Raw genomic sequence first — 26,398 nt, 5'->3', positions numbered from 1 at the left:
TACGAATAATTCGCTTCTAGAAGATAGTGAAAAAGAAAATTGTAAATGTCGGCGATCAAAAAGTACTGTAACTATCGCTGAAATACAAACACTTTCAACTAAGTACTAGACAGTACAATGGAAGGAGCAGCATCAAGAGCAGCATTAACATTTGAAAACATCATCAATAGTGCTTTTGTTTTGTTTGAATTCTGAGGAATTTGTAAGGAAAACACTAAATACAGAGATGTCTGTATCATGGTGCCTATATGTGTACGTTTTAATGGTGCCATGTGTAGATTTAATATCAATTGCAACGTTTAATGTTGTTTAAATGTAATGTACCAGTCTATGTGCATTTTTTGAATATTTATTGCTGACGACGTCACCATGAAATATGCAAAATCGCTGGCTGGTTATTGCTAACTTCAGGCGGGTGCACCATGATGACTTTGGTGGTAGTTTAGAAGATGGGTGTCGTATATTCAAATACGTGTTTTTCATGATCGAGTCAAACAATCGTTATACCGGGAGGCGCGAAACAACCGTTTTCGTTTACTTTCCACGATATTTTGAAGCTGCAAACACGATCTTTGTTTATGTCATAAAAGTATGTTTGAATATTACGTTAAATCAATTTAGAAGAGAACTGAAAATAATAAAAATCAGGTGTCAGTACTTTAGTTTGTGTTGGATATTGTATCAGTTCAACAGCGACTGTAATCGTAGCCATGTCCGGCCAGGATACCCCCAACATGGATCGTCCCAGTTGGACAAAAGCGGGACATTCACAAAGTATGTGGTGAGCCATCTCGTCCTCTAACAAGATGGTGATTCTACCAAATCTGAACGTTTCTCTGGGCTGGCGAAAATTTAACATCGCGTTCCACTTTGCCCTGTGCTAGGTTTTGGTGTCTTGAGTGGAAGAGCCGGAACAGATAGATTTAATTAATTATTTTTTACTTATTATCAGTGGTGGTTCCTATTTTTTTTATGAGGAATACACGTAGGAATTCTTGTCAGAGCCAACTTTCTGATGAGAAATTGAGCCACATTTAACTATTTGTTGTTGATGTATGACAAGTGTTTGGTGTGTTAACATGTTTAGAACGTGAAACTATGTCCCCATTTTGAAAGTCTCGTGTAAATTTAAGTGAATCCAAAATAACACTAGGTATACTCTTGACCTATTTATTTAGTTTCCAAACAAAAATGTAGGACTATTGATAATAATTTAATCTAATGTTTGGGTTCAAATATCGTTAATATATACCGTCATATTCCTTAGACGTGGTACAGATTTGTAAGTATTCTCCTATAGTTTACGGTATCTTTATTTAAACCGTTAGATGTAAATAGCGTCCAAAGTACACGTACACTTGGTGAATAAATACAAATCTATCTTTTACGGTGTGTGACGATGATGTAATTGATTTGACACTGAGATGCCATTGCCATTTCAATAATTAATGTTTAGGTACTCATCTGAAATATAAGATCAATGGGATTACATAACAAATCATTATATCTTATTATTACACTTTAGAAATCGGTAGTCTTGACCATTGATCAAGGACTCACTTATTAAGTATACATATACTTGAGCTATAAATGGAAATGAATTAAGTAGTTGGGGAAACTATTTTGCCACACTTTGCCAATCCAAAGGTGGATTATAATTAAATCTGAAAGGCTCTGTATTCTTTAAGTCACTTTTTCTTTCATCGTTTGATTCATTGAATGTCCTATTGTCACACACTAATTCGCAAATTTTATTTATAGGGCGGCCATTCAAGCTATCGCATCTTACTTGGATGCGTTCCAAAAAATCGCAGACTCCGCCACCAATGCCAGAGGTAAGTGCATTTGAACTTTACGTAATCGATATGGAGTTGTTTGTTGAACTGTTCAAACTTTTCTATTATGATATACGAATGGTAAATGGGACGAATGAAATTTACGTTCGTTAGTTCGTTACTTAATAGACTTAAGGTTAGTTTTGCTTTTTTTCTTTTCTTTGAACTATTGAAACGTATTGAAAGGTCTGGTGCAAGGAAAGCTAGAAGGAAAGTGTTCCTTACAAGTCATCGACAGGAAAATGTCCACCATATTCCCCAACACTAAGTCTCTTTTTCACTCACCCTCTTCTTCTTCCAGTATGACAGAAGTTTTCGCAAGTGAACTTACTACGTAATAAAAGAGAACACATACAGTGTGTTACCACTATTATAAAAATATCCATCAAAAGCAACCATTGTCTGATAAACCTATTCAACAGAAGAGATGTTCAATGTTGCACAGTTATACAAGAAACAAATAAATCACGTACATTTTTGTAGTGTCATTTATCACTATGTCTGAGTTATAGGAAATGTCAGCTAAAATTCCAAATTTCGTCGAAATCAGTATTTTTTTGCACTCTCATTTAGGGGTGCGTTGGATCCTCGGTTTATTTGAAAAAAGTGCTTGTTTTGATCCCCTCCACCACCCAATTTTTTTTTCACCCTGAATAGAATTCCCAAAAAAAAGTGGAAATGGAACTGGTAGATTCCATCTGCAATGTGTTCATTTTTCTGATATAATTCTTGTACGAAAACGGGTGAAACGCGTTCGATTTTTTAATATATACCGTATACAAGTCCGGGAACACTAACTTATTGATTGCACAAGAACTAACAATTGTACAGATATCAAGTTTTTTAAAAATTTATAAACATACGATATGCCAACCATGTGTGACCCGGGAGTCGTACATACGGTAATCGAATTCTTGCTATATCCTTCCTAGTATGGCCTCGCCGACTGCAGCAGCCGCTTCCCGTATTCTCTCCTTTAGTTCTTCTACGTCGTCCGACCACGAACTTATATTTTAAAAAAACTTTCGTCAAAATAACGTATACACTGTGTCCAAGATAAGTATGTCTATTGTGGGAATCTCCAAAACCATAGGAAACCAAAGATGCCCAATTAAAGGGTTATAAAACCAGAAAATTTCGATTACTTTCAAAGATATGCTAGAAAAACGATATGTACCGATTTCGGTTTTATTTTTTTCTAACGTCATTTGAACAGATACAAAAAAAATAAAAAACCCTTTCCCATTGCCTCTTTTTGAGAACGGAATGGAGGTCTTTATTGTGTTCTTTTTTTACGCAACATTGCAAAACTACAAGAAGGAGAGCGAAAAGCAATAGGTCACTGAATCGGCAACTATGTCGCTGGTAACGCAAATGTGTCGCGCTGCGAAGTCGGCTAGTGGAAGGGCCCCTAACGCAGCAGAAGGAACGGACGGGCAAAGTTAACGCATTTTTTTTTGGAAATGCGTTTGTTAACGATCGACTAAAGAATAATTAATTATTAAATTAATAAAAACAATTAATTATGCCTACTTGATTAACATATTAAAATAAGTAAAGTGGTTGTATTCTTTGTGCAGTCACAAATATGTGAATAACTTTCTGAAGTGCAATCTGATCTGGCATTCATTTTTATTACACATGGTAAAGAAGATGCCCTTAAAAAACACTTACCTATCCGTTTTAATTGTGTCAATATAGTATCCGTTACATTACGAATAAATGTTTGTAACAACCGAGACGAGCGTAATTTTATTTTTAAACTCTCGTAAAAGGTTAGATCAAAAACAAACCGAACGCCACTCAAACGTAAACTTTCAACTGCTTTTAGAACCTTTCCTTGTTTTCTTAAACCATCTGCCTGTTCTCCGTTATAAATTTATTTTATAGTTTTTTTTTCCTAATTATACCTATACGCAGGCGAGCGTACTCGTATAATAATGAAAGTTTCCTAATGAAATTATATTGGTGGCCCTTAGTAGGTAAACACTGGAATTTCTTCGCGGACAGGGAGAAATATATCATGTCGTAACGAGCGAGGGTTGACATATTATTCTGACACTTGTTCATCTTAATATAAAGAAACGTACTCGGCCTTAACGTATTGTCTACCAGGAGTGAACGTTGCAACATTTCAACTACTTTTCTCGACAGTTTTATTGTTTTTATTATACTGCTGAGAACAAGTTTACCTATATGTTTCCGCATTGTTTTCCTTCGTAATCTAACAACTATGTACTTTAATTATTTTAATGTCATACGTTGTTTGTTATAACACATATGGTAGATTTACTTTGCATTTAATTCTAGTTTAGTGCGTTTTCAACAAAAAAAGCGAAAATTAATTCTTCTCTCATTTTCGCTGCAAGCACATTACTTCCGCATAAATATTTTGAGAAATTTGCTAATGAATCTATATCCCCAAATTTACTGTTGTACTGTTTTTTTTTCGATTATGTGCCGACATTATCGATCGATTTACAGACAGAAATCGGATTTCGAAAAGGCTTCCATGAATCATCTAGTTTTTGAACTTTAATTTTGCCCCAATTTATTAACTAAGTCTTGTTGTGAAAAATGATTTATCCCACAATGGGCTGTTCATTGACGTCACAATGTTATTAAATAAAATGTTTATTTTCATTTAACCAGCCGTTGGTTAGCTGTCCGAAAAAACGTCTTTGTTTATCACCTATTTGCGGTTTGGTTTGAACTGCAATTCACTGACTCGAAAGTGTTCCTTCTGGTAAATTTTATCACCTGTAAATAAACGGCCTTATTACGAATCAAGTTTCTAAAAAATATTTCTTCGTCCCGGAATTAACTGTAATTTGTCTATTCGCACACATAAAATTATTAATATATTGTTGTGTAAACTACAGGGAGGTGTCGTTTCTCTAGGTTGAAACAATGCCGAAGATGAGAGCGAGCGACCCTGTAGTAACTCCGGTTTTCCCATTGCAAATAGCAGTCGAGACATCTTGTTTGTAAAATGCTTCAATTTATTTGATAGAACAGAAGTGGGCGGACGGACAAAACGCAAACAATATCTACCATTTATTTTAATTCTTAAAAAATGCGCTAAAAAATGTATAGAAGATAAATTGTAGAGAACTTATGTGGTGTCCCTTTTACAGCGTTTATGAATAATTTACGATTAGCCCAAAAAGAAAGGAGTGAAAATTCTAAAATGCAAATATTTATTATTTAATTGTACCATAAATACTATTTCTGTGATAATGTAAATAAACAGATAAACTAAATCAAACTCATCATGGTGTAAATATTCTTTCCATCTGCAATTAACTTACTGTTCTAATTTAATTGGTCCAATTTTAGTACAATGCAGTGTTAGTTAACGCAATCTCCGATTTAATCTCAAATCTCATTTCCTGCCTTCAAAATAATAAGTAGAAAATTATGAAAAAAGCGTAACATCATTTTCACTTTTTCTTTAATATTTAGGTTGTACCAATTTAATTACTATCTAAGATTATGCTAGGAGATAGTTACATAAAAGAGAGGTAGCATGAAATTTACAAAAACGATACAAACTCACATTTCGCTTAACTGAAGGCAATCACCTATTTAATAGAATTGAAGGTTACCATGTCAATTATACAATTTTTCGAACCGTTATTAATGAGGGGTATATACTAAAATAGAAATTGAAAAAAGTACGACGAACTGACAGAAACGAACCATGTCAATATTCAAAAAATGACCGTGATTAAACGTACAAGGTTTTTGTAATAAGATTACCCATAGAAAGTGTTGATAGTCGATGATGTTATTCTTTGTAATGTGTGTTTTATATTAACTACGTGTTTTGCAAGGTAAATTCTCTAGGATGTGGATTGCAGAATGTTCTGTGCGTTTAATTAGAATTGTAAACGCGTGACCTTAGGCGACAATTGTAAATGGGAATAAAGAAATACAAAACAAAGTCCGATGTCTTGCTCCGGTATTCTGATGAATCACGTACTCCTCGGAGTGGGGTAACGCAATTACCCCAGCTTAAATTTGTCTGCTAACAACTGAACCCGATTTATTTCTTTTCTGTTTACATGTTAACCAGCGACAAAAAGCGAGTTCATGATTTTGGACTGTCCGTCCGTCCATCTGTGTAACTTTGTGAGGGTGTGTATGTATGTGAATGGGAGGAAGGGTCTCCAGACTGCAAACGCAGGTACACGGTGACGTAATGGGCCTTGGCTCATCTGTGAAGGAGTGGGAGAGTTTTATACCAGACGGAACAGTTATAAAATCTTTTCAGGAGACCGGTGGCGGTAGACAATGAAAAGTACGGATTTATATTTGCACAGAATAATAATAAAATAATAATAAAAGATGAGTATTTGCGGATACAGCTGAAATACCCCAATTTTCAACTGGCGCTCGAGCCCGAACGGTTCATCGAGGAAAAAAAACTAAATAGTGGGGTCTGTAGGAAATTTTATGTACTTTCATTTTGAATAGGAAGGTTATTTTCGAATAGTTGATTGTTTTCAAGTTGTAAGCACAAAACTGCCAAAAAAATATCTTTTTCAACTTCTTTTGTGTTTTTTTCAATGTTGCGTCAAGAAATTTTGTTGGCAAACCTCAGATTCGGATTCAGCACCCCAAAAAACATGTAGAATCAAAGAAATCAAAACTACCCCACAACTTTCCCGCTAGATGCCCGTTTGAGCACAGATGGCCTGTATTATATATGTAATGATGAAAATGTAAAATGCGTACAAAAAAACAGTGTTATATACCTATATCGTATCTTACTTGTGGTTAAATTGCCAACAATGAATTGGCATTTTCAGAACAAATACCTATACCGACATTTTTGAAATGTTATGCTAGTTAGTTACGCGTAAAATTTAAACAAAATGAATATTTTTTAATTTATGGAAGGTGGCGTAATTTAATTTTATTTACGTATGCAAGCATTTGCAATGTTAAAAAGAAGATTAGCAAATACTTTTTACAAATAAAAATTACCCTTCTTCAACGAATTTGTCGATTTGGCACGGTCGACTTCCGCTTTCGGGCTATCCAAGAACCCTTTCAAACTTAAACGAGGCCGCCGACGATGACAATATCACCCATTCCGCTGTATACGATGTTATTAATCAAGTATTGTCAAAAATTAACTTTGGCATCCATCACTTTGTTGCCCAAAATCGTTATTTAATCATCAATTTTGTTGGGAAAAAGACCAAACTCGATTGCTCGATGCCTAAGAAGTGATCCATCTGTACTTTCAGTGACCAAAATATTTGTACCCAAATAGATGACAGAATTGTTATTTATGTATCAATTTTCTTGGGAAAAAGACCATTTTTTAATTTTGATCCATTTGTATTTTTAGCGACGAAAATATTTTTACCCAAAAGATATCAAAATCGTTATTTATGCACCATTTTTTGAAAAAATTTAACTCGATTGCTCAATGCTCAAGAAGTGATCCATGTGTATTTTTGGCGAGCAAAATATTTTTACTCAAAAGATGTCAAAATCGTTATTTATTTACCCATTCTGTTGAGAAAAAGATCAAACTCGATTGCTCGATGGTCCAGTTTTTGCTGACCAAAATAATTTTAACCCAAAGATGACAAAATCGTTCCATTCGTATTAAAACTGAACACACGTCCTTCGTTTATATCATTGGAAATATGTTTGGAGTACAATTAGGTAACATTAGTAGCATAAACCGTTCTGAAAAAATAGATGCCAGTAGGTTACCTTATAGTTTCTTAATTTTTTGCAATATTTTGAAATCAAAAAAAATTGCGCTCCCAAATTCAAGATTGTAGTCCTACTCGAACCTAAAATTGACGTGTTCTGTTTTTTTATAAAAATCCAAAGATGCTTTTAGTAAAGAAAAACATGGCCATACCCTTTGAAAGAGTATAAGAAAACGTTTTCTATAAGTCTCCAATAATATAGGAAGAATTTGAAGAACATTTTTAAAGAGGGAGATACCCTACTGCTAGTAAGTGCTAATATAGCTCATGTAACTGCTATACCCACTGCGCAACCATAAGTTATTGACAGTGATATTTCCGCTTGTGTGCTGTTTTTAAATATCAACCGCCTGCGCCATACTTTTGGTTTTTTTGGAGCCTCATAATCTTAGAATAATGACAACAATGACACCTTACATGTCAACTTTTGACATTTTAATCTTATATATAATATTTAAAATCGTAAATTTTAATGTAGCATGCAATGACAAGGTTAAAACCGAGGTTAAAACCGAGGTTAAAACAGTCATTTTTTTGTCGGAGCGGTTTGATTGGTTCGCCTTTAGACGCTAGGTTGTAGTTTGCTGAATGACGTTTATGGCCTCAAGTCAAAAAATGCCTAGTAGGTGTTTGATTAAAAATTAAGTTAATTTGAAATCTCTTCATAGTGCAGATTAAATTGAAAATATTGAGCATGCGGTATGAAGTTTTTCTTTAAAAAATGCTGTTTACGAATACGCTAACGAACGGCCCCTGTTCCATTTGATAAAGTAGAAATTTAGTATGTTTAAAAAAAAACAAAATTTACTGTTTTAACATAGCCCTGGTGCGCTAGATTAAAATTCAAATATTTGAAAATCAAAATGTCAAACGTTGACATATGAGGTGTCACTATATTCAGCATACCATGTTTTATCGAAATATGTAATAACGTACTTACCTACATTTTACAAAAAGTTTAGAGTTGTAAGATACAGAAATTCAATTTCACTTTGGAAATCGTATCTCGATAATCAATTGTTGTGAAAATTCAAGTATATTTGAAGAACGTGCAGCAGTATGGGTCGCCCTCATATACATAGTTCTTATAAATGATTTCGAATTAATTATTCCGGGCCCCTTGTAAAATTCTGTCATAAACACAACGGTTTTTATAACTGCCAATAAATGTTAGCGTTGACAATTAAACGGTTTTCCACTTAGGAGCGGTCATTTATAATGCCAATTTTAAGTGTGAATGTACGTAATCCGTAATCCTCTTACTTGCGAACGATTGGGGTGAATTTTACTTTCCACTTAAAATGTTAAGTTGAACGTATGTGATTAATTGAATTTTGATGAAGTAGGCCTAATCCGTTTACTATGCCTGTCAACGATATTCCACGTGTTACCTAATTACATTTGGAAATTACTTAACACGAGCCTAGGACCTTGAAGTTATTTTTTCAGTTTCTGTGCCAAAACGATCTGTCGCGAAAAAATCTCGACGATTTGCCTGTGATTTACTAAGTATATTAATGGTAATCTTCGCCATTTCTTTACATTATTTGTTATTACCTTCAAGGTGTTAATTCATTATCATCAAGCTTCACATATTTTTGAATTCAACTTTTTTTTCTTTCTGTTCAACTGAAAGTGAGATTTGATGCTCGCACTTTCCAGTACGATGGCCGATGAAGACCATGCTTGTGTGTCTTTTAGATTTAGATCACAAGGACATTGTTTACTTTGAGTTTATTAAACAATGACACTTATCGAACAATTAGCTTAATTCTCATTCATGACATTGCTTCCTAAAAATGAAAAGTTCGGCGATTTTGTTAATATTAATTCTGACATTAGGCATCAGGTGGTCGGAATACTAAAGATCACTCCGGAAGATCAATTCCCAAAGTGTGTTTACAAAGTATTCTTGCCCTAGTAATAAGTAAGACGAATTTGTTCCGTAAATTTCAGTCTAGAATAATAAGTAATTGGAAATTCCTTTTAATGGTCAGTCTCACCGGCGATTTAGATAAGACGGCCTGCGGATGATAGCGGTACAAAATTACTGCAATAAATTGCATACGACATGTACCTACTACAATAAGTTTTTATAACCTTGAGTAAAGTTGTCATTTGAAGTGCATCCTATTATCTCATTTAAAAGCAAGTTAAAACTGTTATACGCCGAAACGTGCCAAATGGCCAAATGCCAAAAGTTTGCGTTTGTATTTTGACGGGATGATGTTTTTAAATAAAGGTGTGTCGTAATCGTTTGCCTTGAAATGCATTTTCTTATTGTGGATACATAACAAAACTAAATCAATGTGGTATAAAAATAAACGCATGCGTTTCTGACAGATCAATTACCTACTCCACATTCGTAAGCCAGCTGTGGTCATACTGAAAGGGTTGCTATGGATGTATGGACCACGCCAATTATTATATGTAAAAGTATAGACATGTCGATAAGTGAGATCCCCATAGTGCCACTCGAAAAATGGACACCGTGTATATGTCCCATTTGTGATTTCAGTTAAGATAAAAAAATATATGTCTCATTTGTGATTTAACTTGCAAACCGTGTAGCATATATAGGAGAGCTGAAAACCTAATTTAAAATTTCATTTACGTTTATTCCTTGTTATGTTTCGATATTTTAAAAAATGAGATATCTTGAAAAAAGAAATCAATTGGGTCATTTTTTTAAATTGCGCGGTCGCTACTTCACTATTTCTGATAGATAAAAAAACGGGCAACTACAATCCAATGTTTTTGAAAAAGTAGGCGGAGATAGTGAAAACATTTGAAAATGGATAAAAAAAGTGTGTATCGGGACATCGAAATTGGTACACTATATAATATGTACAGTATCGGGATTAGGTATACTAATAGCATTTTCCCTAGTTCCGTACATTTCATCTCAATAGCACTGGCCAGTAAAAAGTACCTAGCTGTAAACATAGACATAAGAATGAACGAGGAGATATTTTGAAGTACATGGTATGTTTTGTAAGTGATAACAATTTTTAGATCCGATACAGAAACTACTAGTTTAAGGAAGCGAAAAGCCACCATAACTACTTTTCCTATTTGAGAAAATGTGTGATTCTGTACGGAAACGATACATGCAATTCGTCTAACCCGGATTTGGAAAAAATAGCTTAAAATCATAAAATAAAACAGAATCAACTCTCACAAAAGAAATCGTACAAAAATCTCACGAGATACTTTAAACACAATGATTGACTTAGAGTCGTGTATTATTTAATTATGGATTTGTTTCTAAACAAACAAATGGGGTTCTCCAAATTTTTGAAACACTAATAGCAAATTTCATCTCTATGCGTAAAAATAATGTTAGTTCGAAGAAGAAACCCCATACCGTATGAATTATTAAATATTCATTGCGATTTAAATTATTGACAAGAATACAAACGCTTTCTCAACAAAAACTGCTGTAGTAAAAATAACTTTCTTCTTTTGATCGTTTACCGCACAATCTTCCCAAATTAAGTTGTTAGCGGTATTCGCTTGCCAAATTAACCCGAATAAACTAATATTGACGGAAGTAGAAAGTGGCAACTGTTCCATCGCACTAAATCGTAATTTGCGCGTAGGCGTCCTTTGTTACCAAATTTCAAAATCTCTACCTACTCGGAACAATCATTAATTGCACAAGACGAAATAAGCTATGCACATGTTGACGAATTCAAAGTCAATACGAAAGAAATCGCGGTGCAACCCAAATTAAACGCGTTTACGTTGAAAATAGTTCGTTTCGTAATACACGAATTTTAATGGAAGACTCGAGCGAGTGCAACGTCCTCTTTAAAGTGCATTGTGTGCTCACGCGATTCTATGTAGGTCAATCAATGCAAACCCGCGAATTAAAAATTGCAAATGATGGGAAAAATGTTTTCGCTCTTATTTCCAATGCGCTCAATTTTAAATTTGATTAAACGTCAACCAAATACGTACCATGAAAACATAAATACGGAAATAAATTTCAAATTTAATTTCGTTATTACGGCGCCAGTTTCCTTAATCTGATTCTCAGGTGTTTTATACGCTCCCGTAACGAGAAGAAATGCTTTTAACTTTTACTTGTGTTTATTTAATTTTTGTTATATGAATTTGGGAAGTTGTCAACATAGGTGTGTTGGAAAGTGGAAAATTAAATCGAGAAAAGGGCATGAATAACAACAAAAAGGGCCGGCCATTACCTAAAAGAGATTTTGTTAATTTATTTATTTATTATCTCTCTCTTGTTCTGGGCCCTCAACAGACTTGCGTCCAATTACAGAGTGATCCGCACAATGCTTTTTAGAGGTGCCCTTGCAGAAGGTCTTAGGTTGTTCTATACTACTCCGGTATTTACCTTACGAATTAGGAAAACTGCAGGAAAGCCTAGTTTCAGAGTAGCTGACAGACTGCTCGAAACTGTTCTAAGGAAATTCCCATCTCTGCCAGAGATGAAAAATTCTTAAGTCAGCCTAGGTTCGAACATCCGACACCCGGCTATGTAGCCCAACGCTCTTACCATTTTCTATATGGACAACATATTGATTGTTGGTTAGTTCCAAATGTATTACGGAATGTTATTCTAAACTTCACGTCAGTATGCCTTGTATAATGTATACTTACAGGATGTCAGTCGGCCATATTTTCAAAACTAAAAAAGATATTGAAATGACATTATGAGTGATAACCCCCCTTAACCCTCCAGCCCCCCCTTCCTCTTCAAAAATCATAAATGGCAACCCCATACTTGTGACACATCGTTGGAAAGCTACTGGAAACGGTTTTTCGCGATTTTCAATATCTTCTTTCGTTTGAAAAATATGGCCGACTGCAAGTTTTAAAATTGACACCCCGTATAATAATGCTTAAAGTGTATGAAAATGACACCTTTGGTCGAATCATTAAGCTTGAGTGGTAAAGTACTACCGCATCAAGGCAAATCAAAACAGAACTGAAGATAAAAACCAGCATGGCGAAGGAACCGGATCTTAATTATTCGTGTTACTTAAATATGGCAATGTATTAATTAATTCAACAAAGTAGAAACAAAATTCTATTTACAAATACACACAATGAACTTATCGCGGTCTACTTGTTGCGTGAGATTATTACGTAAAGTAACTATCGAGAGCTTTACATTTTAATTTAGAAAATAATCGTCTACCTACTTCCTTGAACCAAAAGTGAGGAAAGTAAGTCTTTTCCGGTCGGGTGACAGTTGCATTGTTTATGTGATACCTAGATCTGGATTGTGCTCTAAATCTTCATCTTAAATAAACAAGTGTAAACGTTGAACGCCAACAGTACAAAATAATGAGCAGCATAGGGAAAACCGAGGGGAAAACACAAATTATATTTTTTTGTAGATCGACTTCATCCGTTTCATCTTTTCCCCAATGAAATTTGTGCACGCACAAATAATTTACGAACCAACCGCTGTTTAAGGCCGCTTTACATACTGCAATTCTTCATGCAAGACCATGCTATACGCAATAAAACTTGCCCAGAAGCATGCGCGTTTGAGAAACAGCTGATTCATTTTGGCAATTCACTTGCAATTGCAGGTTAGCGGTCGCGCGCGATTTTTATTGCCCTTGCACGTGATATTTTGGGGGAAAGTATTGACAACGCCAGGTTCTAGAATTCCCAAACGTTGAAACTAGACTTTGTTATTATTACTACTATTACTACACAAATTGAAGCTGCGACTGCCTTTTTTCGATTACAGTGTCTATTCATTTTTACTCAAAACACATTCAGAATTATAACAACACCTGATGAATTTTGAATAGAATAAAGCTTTTAGTTCAATTTTAAATGCGAATGTTGGTAACAAACTATTGCAAAAAGAAAATTGCCGCGTGTAAAACCAAAGTGCAATAATTATTGCATGTACAGTATTTTTGCAATTAAACTTGCTGCAACTGTATTGCACAAAGAATTGCAGTATGTAAAGCGGCCTTTAATATAGTGGTACAGTTGTGTTGCACAAAAAAACGGATTTTTGCTTTGCAAATAAACGGAGGGTCTCAAATGTTTCGTTTAGAAGTCGCCCTTAAAAAGTCACAAACAGCATTTTTTAATTTTTCTCGAGAACAAGAAGGATGGCACGAACAAGGTGGTTCAAATTCGTGGCTTATCATTAAGATCTCTGCAACAGTAGAGATTAAATTTAGGTAAAGTTGCCCCTTTTTTTGACTGTAAAAACTCTTTTGAAAAATCTTTGAAAATAACCGAGGTATCACCGAAAAACTGAAAATGTCAAATTTTGTTTTCATTGTCCCTGTGAAGAAGGTGCTAACGGTAACCGTCCATTTCTGATCGTTTAAGCCAGGGAAAATGAAAACAAAATTGAACATTTTTGGTTTTTCGGTGATTTTGAAAAATTTTAAAAGCGGTTTTTGTCACAAAGGGGAACAACTCTGCGCCCATTTAACCTACACTGTATCATTTTGTGTACATTTTATTTATTTTAAGATTCATTTTAAAAAGTCCAAAAAGTGAGTCAAAACTTCAAAAAATAGGTCCACTACCACGATTATAATGTTGTCCTTTAAATAGATATTTTAAAGCTACCAATCCTATTTACGAGAGGTATTTGAAAAATAATCATGTTTGAATGTAGCCTAATTTAATTAATTTTTTCAACACGTTCGGAATTAACAAGACCTTGTACAATGCGGTAATAAATACGTTACTTACGACTTAATAAGTTTGATTATAGACATTGAACTAATTTATTTAACTAAGCCTATGCTATATTACCAGTTCAATTAAACGATTACGATCTTATATTAATAGGAATTTCGTAATGTTATAGAAATACTACGTTTATCTTAAGCTTAACTGAAATTACTACTGTAGGTTTTTTTGTACTAACAGTAAAAGTAGTACATGGCATCCTAAACTGTCACTACAATTTTTCTCCAAAACAAAAATAAGGAAGCACGTTTGTTTTATGGGTTGAGAGTTACCTACCACTGCATTTCTGTCTAACTTGCAACATAAAACGTCACTGACAGAAGGTATAGATTAATAATCTAATTTTCTACAGTTATGAACGTGAACATATGGATAAAATTGTACGTTTCAGTTCAGTCGCTATTAACTTGTATTGTTTTTGGGGTCTTTTTACGACCTGACATTTCGTGCGATTGCGGCGGAACAGTTTTCCATTGGGAAGCCCTTTACATAGGCCAACTTTCTTATTTACGGTTCGTTGAGTTGTCGGATACAAAAGTAAATTGTAAAAATCTTCCCGATGAAATAAATTGAACTGGGTAGGTAGTGATTTACGTTCTTTGCCAAGTGCGAACGTTTAAAAGGTATGAAAACAAAAAGGAAGAAGGCGCAGAGTTGAAGGGTTTCCAATTCCAATTTTAGAATTTGTATGGTTTTGTGGCGGTTAAATTAATATTTTGTTCGTTACCCATGTTGTATAATTAATAATTAAATGTTGTGTAAAATTATTAAATCACGAGAAATATAATACTTATCTACCTATATTTGGTTCAACGAACGAGTTCTCAGTTCACATTTCAAGGGTTTGAACGGAATTTGATTTAAATGGGGATGGTAACCGCGTTCAACGTACCCCTCACACACACGCGCCATATTCCACTGTCAAAATCGATCAGAATTTAATCTAAAACAGTGCATTAAAATTCTATATTTTGCTTTTGGTGGTTTAGGAGATTTCATTTCTTGTTTCTTATGGTTTAGGCAATGTGCGAGCTTTTGAGGCTTAGTTATGTAATGTGGGTAATTTTTCATCAACTTTTTGCAATTAGTATATTGTAACGGAAATGCTCCAGACATGACGTCGCCTTTGGCGCTCTGGAATTTTCTACGCGCGCGATAGTGAGATTGTGTAGGACTATTCTAGAATGTACGCGGATGTTCGGGACTTACATTGCTTGCGTGTATAAATGGTTGCGGACCGAACATCGCGCCAGTCTACTATCGAACGAGATCGAGTACGGACGAAAAGCTGATATAAATTTCGAAGTGTGTGATATAAATAATCGATATAAATTGTACGGATTTTATAGTTATTAGTTTTGTTTAATAAATATTGATATAAATCGAACCCGAATTTATAAATAACGTTACAATATGTTGCAATTCTTAGTGACAACTGTGTAACTTTACTTTGGGGGGATCTCCGGTAGGTATGCTCCCGCTTTTGATAATTATGTTTTTCTGCCAGTCTGCGCATGCGCACATCTGATTTTTACAATATGTCATGTTGGCCTTTATTAGTAACATCTGCGGTTAAAATTGTTTAAAAAATATATAAATAAATAAGATCGTTTTTGCTTCATTATTAGCAGATTCCATGTCTCATTGCAATTACCTGCACAAATTGCAAATAGGGGTAGAGTATTTCATGAATATTTCCGTACTCTATTGCGAAATCAATCATTTTCGCACTTATTTAAACTAATATAAATTACCAAATATTTATTTATTAATTATCCCTCTTTTGTTCTGGGCCCTCAACAAGCTTGCGCCCAATTACTGAGCGACTTGATATTGAGATTAGCAAACGTTACAGAAACTGACCTAAGAAAATAATTGCCATAGTATATTGAGTAAGGTAGGTACATAACAAAAAGGCTCCCGTAAATTTAAGTATGGAAAGTGATAATTTTGTGCAATACCCTGCGTGCATTTTTCTTTACAGTTAAAAATAGCACAGTGAAATAATTAAAAGTTCATTCTTACATTTTTGTATTATAGTTTCCATTTTTTAATTTTGATAAGGAGTCGAGATTCTAATTAAAATGGCGCAGCTAAAGTCGTGCTGGCTGGTAATTATTTAAAGTGTGATACAATCTTACTGAAATGTAGAATAATATGACATCGTACCATGAGAAAAAAATGTGTAAATGAATTGCATTGTAAACCTCATGGTAGAGCTGAGGTATCAGCATTCTCATGTCAATGAAATGAATTGCGGAAGACAAAACAGACATTACAAATTGTAATATCGTTGAGTTTAGAACAGCGCTGTCTGTAAATACATTGTTCATTACCAAAAGCAATTTGTTTTTATTCGTCTTCTGTGAGATGAGAAATCTTAAAAGTTTTTCTTGTTGCATTTGTGTAAAAGCTCAACTCCCAATAAGTACTTAGTTTGTTAATTTTAAAATTTAAAATAGTGTAGGTACGGGTTCTCACGCAATGGTATCAGTAATGCATTGTCACGATCTCAGAGGTGGAAGTATAATTCAATCTCCAATCTTCCCAAAAGATAGATGGTTGCTATAATAAAACTTGAAAATATTACAGGATCAACTATAGAACCCTGTGGAACTCCATGTAATATTTACAGTTTGCTCACTATTGGGCCTCGTATACATTTGGCCAAAACTAATCTCTACTAGGATGAAAAAACCGTAGATGTTCTCATATGACTGTGATTTAATAATACAATAAGTCTATTCTGAAAAGGCAGAGAATTTACTGCATATTTTCATGTTACATCATAAAATGAAACAGTTGAAACCGCTAATTTAAGTTAGAGAGTACTTTGGCGTTCATCTACATTGTTTGTCACAAATAACTTATGTTATGATATTTAAAACAATAAAATCACAAGTTGCAATTGAAATGGTTAATCGGCGAACAAATTTGGGCAATAAATAATCGATTCCCAATTAAACACATTCGACCAAAATGCATGAACAACACACGGTGGCAGTTGAACGGCCAGCAGCGCCGCGGAGTAACCTAACGCAGATGTGTTACGTAAAATTATTACGCTTCAGCGCGGTTGCCTTTGATCAAATATGAATTGTGTTCAACACTGCGAAAGAAACAAGCACAGATTACGCCCAAGATTATGATATCCACCGGTTTATAGCAGAACACGTACAGACAACGTTTCACAAATGTACCTGCCTTATTGTTAGACGTGTAGAATTAAAAATGAAGGTAGCGGTTTGTAATGAGGATTCATGAAGTAATTTTATCTACTCATCCTTATCTCAATTCAGTAAAGTATCTTTGCTGGTTTTAATGTTGTGAAATGCCAATTTGGATGCTAGGTTGAAGGTACTGACTGGCATCTTTCATTGGTGTTTTGTTAAGTTAACACAAATGAAAGATGCCAGTCAGTACTTTCAACCTAACATCCAAATTGGCATTTCACAACATTAAAACCAGTAAAGAAGATACTTCACTGAATTGAGACAAGGATCAGTAGATAAAGTTGCTTCATGAATCATCTGTATCTCTTACGGTTTACGAGATCCCTATAGTGGAAGTGAAAAAAAAACTCACCCTGTACATTATAGCGCATTTTCCGAAATATAGTTCCAATGGACAAATAGACAGACGAAAAAACCCTAGAAAAAACACATAATAAAAGAACGAGTTTTGTGAAATCTATTTATGTATCAGGAAGTTGATGTAGTTGCTAGTCCGTACAACAGTAAAATTTATAGTGTGTGCAAAAACAAATTGCGAAATAGTCGCGCGAAGATTCACCGAATTCAAATATTTTCTTACCAAGGTTCTGAGTACAACCCTGTGCGGAAACGGTTTTTTTTACATTTAATGCATTTGAAGGTGTAAAGAGAAATATTTTGACTATTCGCCTAGGGCATAGTATCCCTGCCCCCCAAAGACCGCTAAGGGATTCCAGGAGGGCGGTAGGGGCGCTCAGGGGTAAGTGGGGGACCGTTGATTATGTACGCATATACACCAGAGGGATGGCCATGGCGTAACTATAAACTTAAGGAATTAATTAATATAATGTAGCATTATTAAAATTGGTAAATACGTACTTTAATGAAATTGAATTATTTCGAATAACCATAGCATGTGTACGTCCTATATAGGGTGTTCGGTTCGAGGTACTGATTTCAAGTTTAGAGGGCCTCAATGAGACATTGCTATGCATGTTTCGGAATGAATTTTTTCAATTACAACATAGGTCATGCGAAACATTATTGGAAAGCATCTTGTTTTCTCTTTCTAGTAATGTAAACATTTAATCCTTTTTTTTTGGAAAATGAATGTATTTTTCCTATTGAAATGGTTCGACATACAGTAGGCGCTCGGTAATCCGGCGCTCGACAGTCCAGCACACCCAGTACTCTGGTATTTAGCAACTCGGCTGCCCACTCTATAATCCGATACTTCCCACTCTATAATCCGACACAAATATAGAGCGGTTGAGCTTGACTTATTGCTTCGAGATCGGATTATTTGCTGCTGTTGCGCAGTTTTCTGGATTTGTGAAAAGATTCTGTTAATTGAGTACATGAAAAGAGCAACGGCGATGTTTACAGCGAGACTAGGACCTTAGAATTTTGCCGATTAGACTACAAGATTTGCGGAGAACACAAAGCTCAAAAAGTACATCCGTCCTATAGTCCGGATTGGGCAACCTGCGACTACTTAGACCTAGTATCTTTTTCCGAAGTAGAAAAGAAAAACACGCGGTCAAAGAAACGACATCTTGCACTGATTTGAACTGTTTTCTGATAAATCTTCGAAACCTTCGTTTTAAGACGAAAAAATTGTGTTTTGTGGCAATCCGAGGTTCATATTTCAATGGCCTCATTCTCACACCTCGACAAGATCTTAATTTGTTCTAAATCGCCCAAAAAAGTAATATATTTGAAGCGCTCTCAATCGATTTACAAGAGGACCGTTTCAGAGTTTTTGTCCTTCATAGCGTAAAAATTGACCGTAATTTAATGAGAGTGCGGAAGGGGTTACCGGCCCGCTTACACAATAATTACGTCTTTTCATATTTCAATCAAGGCGGAGAATTATTAGTATTCCGATCTCATTACGTTACATTGAACTTCTTGCAGAAGTGGCATGCGAGATCTGCAGTAATGTGGTAGTCAAGATGCGATTGTTACCTAAAAAGGTGATTGCTTGTTGCTTTAGCAAACAAAAAGTGGATTGTTAAGGCAGTTTGCGCGATTCAAGTGATCTACAACAAAGAGTTTACGGTCGATAGAGCAAGTGTACGTTGAAAGATAGACTGTTCACTGTTAAGTGTTGATGCTCTTCAAGAAGAAGAGAAATGTTGCGGTTTAACTTTTTTATGGGAGTTCATTTACGAAAGCGATCAGATATCTAACAATCATTTTTATTTTTTAGTGCGCCATTATTGTAATGTATTGTATCTACATGTTTAAGATTTCTTTACTTTTTTTTGAAGAATGCAACAATAAATAAATTTTTGAAAATTGAAGAGTCATTCTGACACTAATTATCTTATTAACTGAAGGTGAAATTTTTTATTTCAACTCATCTTCATCTTCAATGATAAGATTCTTCTGTCCTTATTGTTATTGTATGGAAAGACTATGGAAATTGGTAGGGAATTTGTACAAATTATTCTGCACTATATTCCCACGTTTGAGCTAGTATTTCTTATAGTGCTGAAACTTTGTTCGCGGCCGAAGTTGTAGCCTTGTAGCTTATTAAGAAACTACTCCACACATCTCTATAGAAACCGACCCACATATGTCAATGGTGTAGGGTATCAATAACGGATATTAATTGAAGGGGGAAATCTATGTAAGGGAATGGAAGTGATATATTGACGTCATTAAACCTGCCACGTTTCCGAATGGAGCGAAAGCCGAGGGAACTTCCTTGTATAATACAATAAAAATGTCTCGATTGAGTCTCCTTACAGAAACGGGTGGCTAAAATTATGCATCTGCATTTAATCTAGAGAGAGAATATGGAACACTAATTATCTTTTTTTGGTATTCCAATTATAAAAAGTTTTTCTACCAATCTACGTACTTTAAATTTGTGGTCAGTAGCGTACCTATGTATGGTCAAGGGGGCATATATTTATTTTTAATGTAGCAACCGGTATTTTTTATTACATATTCTTGAAGTTCACATCATTTATGCCGCTATATCCAAAAAGTGTACTGTAATAATATGTAATATGAAAATATGCCCCCTTGACCATTCAGAAGTACGCCACTGATCACAAAAGTACGTAGATAATATGATGATATTAAAAACAGACAGGACTAAAAAGTGCGATCGGGTTCAATCACATTCAATTTTTTCACTTCATTGAATTTATTGAAGTTTTCGATAACAGACATCTGCAGCGTAGATAGGGGGGTTTTCAAATATAAACATTGCATTGAATGTAATTCTTTAAAAGTTAGTTAGTGTTGCGACTTCGCCTGACGAACTTCTACGTAAACATGTGAGCATTTAAATTGAAATTAAATTGTTAGTTTGCAGTGGGTGATATCAACAGTTCAACGCAGTGTTTTAATAATAGTAAAGCATTGAACTGTTTAGGCATTCAGAATAAGTTTAATTACAAGAATTTAAATTAAACTTCAATACTGGTGTTTAGTGGAAGGCGGCGTTTTGTTGAGGAAAAGAAAGTGCGGATGACAATAGCGCATTTTTCATACGTTAAAGAGCACATAAGTTAATTATTGTGCATCAAGGCAATGCATTTTGCAGTTTTCGCGACGAAATTAATGACCAAATGAAGATTTTGCTCTACCAACTCAACTAAAATGAGAGTATGACAGAAAAAGCACCACATTAAACTCCTGAGTATCAAAGCAATGTGGTGTGCAGTTTCACCGATGAAATTGGTTAATTAATAAAGATTGACTAAAAATGGAAGATGACAGGAAGGACATTTAGTTCCTAATGCATCAAATCAATGTGCCGTTTCTCTGACGAAATTAGTAAATAATTGAAAATTTTGTTCACATTTAGGCGTGATACCGAAGGATTAGGAAAATAAAACATTTATTTCTGCACTAATGTCTATCAAACGAGACATCAAAGAGATTTCTAAGATTTTTCAGTGCCGAGATCTCGTCCCTCGGACGGACGGAAAAATGGCCGTAATCGCGCATTTTATTTTTTGAAAAGTGCACTAAAAAATCATTGCCAACAGCTACAATGTTAGAGCTATGTATTATATTTCGACCAATACAAATCACTGAAAACGGAAGTTGTTAGCTTAAGGCGGCTGTCTTTGTCCCTCTTTATTTCGGGTTTTTCTTGACGATTTATTGCGTATGTGTTTCGGAATAAGTTGTTTTGTCATTGTTAAACAATTAATTGTGTGTTTATTTGAATCCATTGTATGACCCAGATAGAGTTATCATGATCAGATGCGCCCAAGATTTATCTTAGGTGTTAAACAAAATTTGTAATGATTTTTTGGAATTTTCGGAAGTTGATCGAGATTACCGAACCTCGTAAACGGTAAACAAAAATTTGATTCCAAATAGTCAAATAGCCTTATTTATTGTACTAAGTGTCCATTGGTAAATAGTAACTCCTATTTGACAATGTCCTGAGCGTGAAACCATTCTCTAGCCAAAGCTTCCCAAACATTGTGTTTTGTGTTAATAACGAGGTAAATAATATACGTGACTTTTTCTCATAACATAAGCTACTCACTCTTGAATCAAATGCTATACTCACTCCGCTTTTAAATTTGGAAAAAAAACATAAATCGCTTTAATCAACGTGCGTAAAGGCCGTTATTGGAAGTGGTTTGCTTTCATTTTCAGCAGAATAAGGATGGCAGTTAGGGTGAAATACCGTTCACAAGGGGGTAGTTTTATACCAATCTTGGATAGTATGTGTTTTAAACATCTCGAAATTTTAGATATATATAACGGGTAGCAGCTTCTTATCGAGTTAGGTCGAAGGATCAAAAATGGATACGTGTGCAAGCTGTTGCGCAAAGAATCAGAAGTTCAATTGAAGTGGTTACAATAAACTCATCATAAGATGAAGTAGGTAAATAATTACATAGGCGTTTAACTGTAGTGTTGAGAAAAGTGCCGCGCCGTCTGTGTTTTTTCTTTAATTTATACGGTTATCGAATACGGTATCTCTGATGGATTAGTAGTTATAAACGTTTAAAATTGATAATCCGTAATTATTCTTGCATTCATTCTCATTTACATTATGAACGAATGACAACATAAAACAAGCTCTCATAACAGTTCTTCAAAGTTCTTTCACGTTTTTCACCTAGTCGTTGTAATTTGTAGTAGCACGGCGACATATGTCACGGGCACTTATGATTTATGAGTTAGTAATTAACTCTGCGGAAAATCTCTTTGAATTTAATAACGCCGTTGCGCATTTACATCATTTTCCAGATTCCGAAGGTTAAAATTTCCGTAGGTATTGATATTTACTACAAAACTCACACTATTTCTTGGTTGGCCTTTGAGGGTACAAATTATACTATGTTGCATGCACTTTACGTTACCTATATAACGAAAGCAAAATTTCGCTTATTTTTAGAAAATTGATCCCAAAGTAAGACAATTTTTATTTTTTTAAGCGAAAACCATTCGTCGGACAAAGAAAATGCAGAAGATCAAATTTTTCTCAAAAATGAATGAGGATTTAAAAAATAATTTTTATTGAAACACCCCCTTAAATAGTAGCATGCCTTTAAGGAACACCCTGTATAAAGGTTACAACTTCAAATACTAATTTACAACGCAAAAGGACTAATTTTCGATTATCAAGGTGTCTGGTAGTTGTGAGGGGCTAAATTCACGAGTTCACATGTGCCCATTTTATGGAAAAGAAAGCTATCACTATACAGGGTCTTTCTTAAAAACATGCTAATATTTAAGGAAGCTCTTTTAAGAAAACAACTATGAACCTATGAACGTATGAGCGCAAACCAGTAATTCAAAGGTTGGTCAACTTATGGTAGTGTAGACAATTATTAATTAATATTAGTAATTAGAAACTTAGTCTGGCCATTCAGCGCGGCAATGCTGCTAGTGCTAATAGTCCAGTCAATAGAGAAAAGTTTAGTCAAAAATTTGGTGTCCAAGAGGTTATGACTGATTCTTATGTATTTTTTGGCGTAGATTCCGAATTTTTAATCTCCCACCAACCTTAGGGGGTGGGAACCCCCCCAAAAATGCAAAAAACCCCAAAATTTCGGCCCAAAATTCAGAATTTTGGAAAAATCTCGCTAAATTTAGATTTTTGGCCCAAAGTACCTTAGTTCAAAATTAAAGTACACAAAATTTGCAGGAAAAGTGATATATACACTTTTGGTCTAGGACCAACGGGGGCGGAGATAAGAGGGGGGTCAAAAAAGGGTACTTTGTTGGAAAACGTGAAAAAAACGGAATTTCTCTGAATAACTCGCTAAATGTTGGTTTTAGAGAAAAAACTCAAAGGACCAAAATGAAAGTAGACGAAAAATTACTTCGGAAAGTGCACGTGTGCGGAGCCGATGAAGGGGAGGAGGAGGGGGAGGGGGCGAGCGCAAAACCTCTCTTCCTGGCGCCGCGCGACGGCACTGGCATAAGGCGCTATACGCGCAGTTTCGGGTATCTCTGGCGGCCTCGGTCCCGGTCATAACGGATGCTTCTTTGTCCTTATTTTAGAAAGGGGCCTCTGGCTTCCCCCTCCCTCTTGTTGGTCGTTTGTATGCTTTTTGTGTCCTCTGGAAACCAGTTCAAGATCCCTCTTCAGTGCGTCTGTGTTGTCGCGTCGTGTGCATCACGCTATATTGCTCCGTGCTTATTTATTTTATTATTTACTATTTTTCGGTTAAAAGTTTGTTGTTTTTACCGAAATTTTCTGTAATATCGTGCTCGCGCGCCTGTGCGTTTTGAGTTTGTTCGCTTGCATATACTCTCGAGGGGAGAGAGTGAAACTAGTTTTAACCTTCATGGTACTCTAATGAAAGGTCTCAACGCAAGGAATTAATTTCTACCAACCATAGCCCTCCTCCTCGACCTCTTATCGTGATCGGGTATATTACCTTATACCTTAAGAACGGATTGTCGGAAGAGGGTACTATCAAAGGGCGATTGAAACGTCTGCAAGAAATATATCCATTGGTGATGTCCATACAAAAGCTATTTCGGTTAAAAAAATGCGCTTTATCTGCACAGGAGTTGTGCACAATTTATACTTGTTTATTTAGTGCTCGAGTTACAATTTTTGGGGGAGATTGTAGTATTTGTCTGAAATTCTGATTTGCATGGCGGACAGCAAGAAACGTTACTTTCGCACTTTTTTAGGCCATCTTTAAATAAAAACTCAACCTCTACTGGCTCAGGCGAAAAATAGTAAATAAGCACGGAGCAATATAGCGTGATGCGCACGACGCGACAACACAGACGCACTGAAGAGGGATCTTGAACTGGTTTCCAGAGGACACAAAAAGCATACAAACGACCAACAAGAGGGAGGGGGAAGCCAGAGGCCCCTTTCTAAAATAAGGACAAAGAAGCATCCGTTATGACCGGGACCGAGGCCGCCAGAGATACCCGAAACTGCGCGTATAGCGCCTTATGCCAGTGCCGTCGCGCGGCGCCAGGAAGAGAGGTTTTGCGCTCGCCCCCTCCCCCTCCTCCCCCCCTTCATCGGCTCCGCACACGTGCACTTTCCGAAGTAATTTTTCGTCTACTTTCATTTTGGTCCTTTGAGTTTTTTCTCTAAAACCAACATTTAGCGAGTTATTCAGAGAAATTCCGTTTTTTTCACGTTTTCCAACAAAGTACCCTTTTTTGACCCCCCTCTTATCTCCGCCCCCGTTGGTCCTAGACCAAAAGTGTATATATCACTTTTCCTGCAAATTTTGTGTACTTTAATTTTGAACTAAGGTACTTTGGGCCAAAAATCTAAATTTAGCGAGATTTTTCCAAAATTCTGAATTTTGGGCCGAAATTTTGGGTTTTTTTGCATTTTGGGGGGGTTCCCACCCCCTAAGGTTGGTGGGAGATTAAAAATTCGGAATCTACGCCAAAAAATACATAAGAATCAGTCATAACCTCTTGGACACCAAATTTTTGACTAAACTCCCCTATTTAGGTCTCTATTGACTGGACTATTATGGGCACTTTGCCTTCTACAATCGCTTAATCGCTTTTTTCTTCCTCTCCCTAAATCTTAAATTGTTCGAAATTCCCTGAATCAAAATTTCGTTGATCATACCTTATATAATCATCTTATCTATAAGGTAATGTGTATTTTTATATTCAATATTGCTATATGCAATGGCGACCGGTCACTAAACCACCCACAAGCACCTATCCCGCTAACTCAATTAAACACAGGTAGGTACTAACAAAGTCTTTTATACGGAATGATTATACCCTTTCCAAGGCAGGTCCGGCATCCACTACTACGAAAAAATCTTTAATTTTATTAATTTGAAAAAACTCTGCAGCCTTGATCAGTCCCACAATTCCAAAGAACTGAATTTAAAATTATTATTTAAACACCTGGCATAACCCTGGGCGCCAACAGTAAATTTGGCGTGAGAACACTTATCTAGGTCGTAATTTGGGCTCAATTAAACAAAGCTACAGATAAAAGAAATTTATTTATTTTTATTTATTCAATAATAAAGCTGAAATAAATAATGGCGCTCAGGGCCAGCAGACAACTATCACGCACAAGCGATCGATTGAACAAATTAATTAAAAGAAATCTTAATTTACCTTAATGTGTTAAAATCCGGTCATTACTGCGATTCTCTTTAAACAGATCCACAAAAACCAACTGCTATTACTTCGTTCGCTGTAATTACAGATGCAATATTGACTCTTTGACGGAGGAAAAAACTTCCTTTTACAATAAACGCTCGATAAACGCAACACTTCGACTAACTTTTTCGTAAACATTAAAAAACGTTTCCGTTTAAACTCGACTGAAATTAAACGAGGAATATTTGCTAGAGGAGTGAGGAGTTGGCCTGACCGTACGTGAAATCATCAGAACCCCGATGGCTCTAGTACGTTCTAGATTTCACCACAACAATAAAATCAGTTGCGAAATAACTTA

At 35.3% G+C, this 26,398-nt stretch overlaps 1 protein-coding gene across 1 annotated transcript in view; it reads left to right on the top strand.

Annotated features, from left to right (window-relative positions):
* Positions 1–1,765: 1,765 nt before the first annotated feature.
* LOC116176056 overlaps positions 1,766–26,398 on the top strand; it is a gene marked incomplete at its 5' end in the record, with an annotated part of 35,469 nt that continues 10,836 nt past the window's right edge. Inside the window, 1 exon segment of the mRNA XM_031494520.1 lies at positions 1,766–1,835. Within this exon segment, the coding sequence (XP_031350380.1) occupies positions 1,766–1,835 (70 nt within the window).

The sequence above is a fragment of the Photinus pyralis genome, unplaced genomic scaffold, assembly GCF_008802855.1.
Source record: "Photinus pyralis isolate 1611_PpyrPB1 unplaced genomic scaffold, Ppyr1.3 Ppyr1.4_LG1, whole genome shotgun sequence".
Classification (NCBI taxonomy): domain Eukaryota; kingdom Metazoa; phylum Arthropoda; class Insecta; order Coleoptera; family Lampyridae; genus Photinus; species Photinus pyralis.
This window is presented reverse-complemented; position numbering and strand designations above follow the sequence as displayed.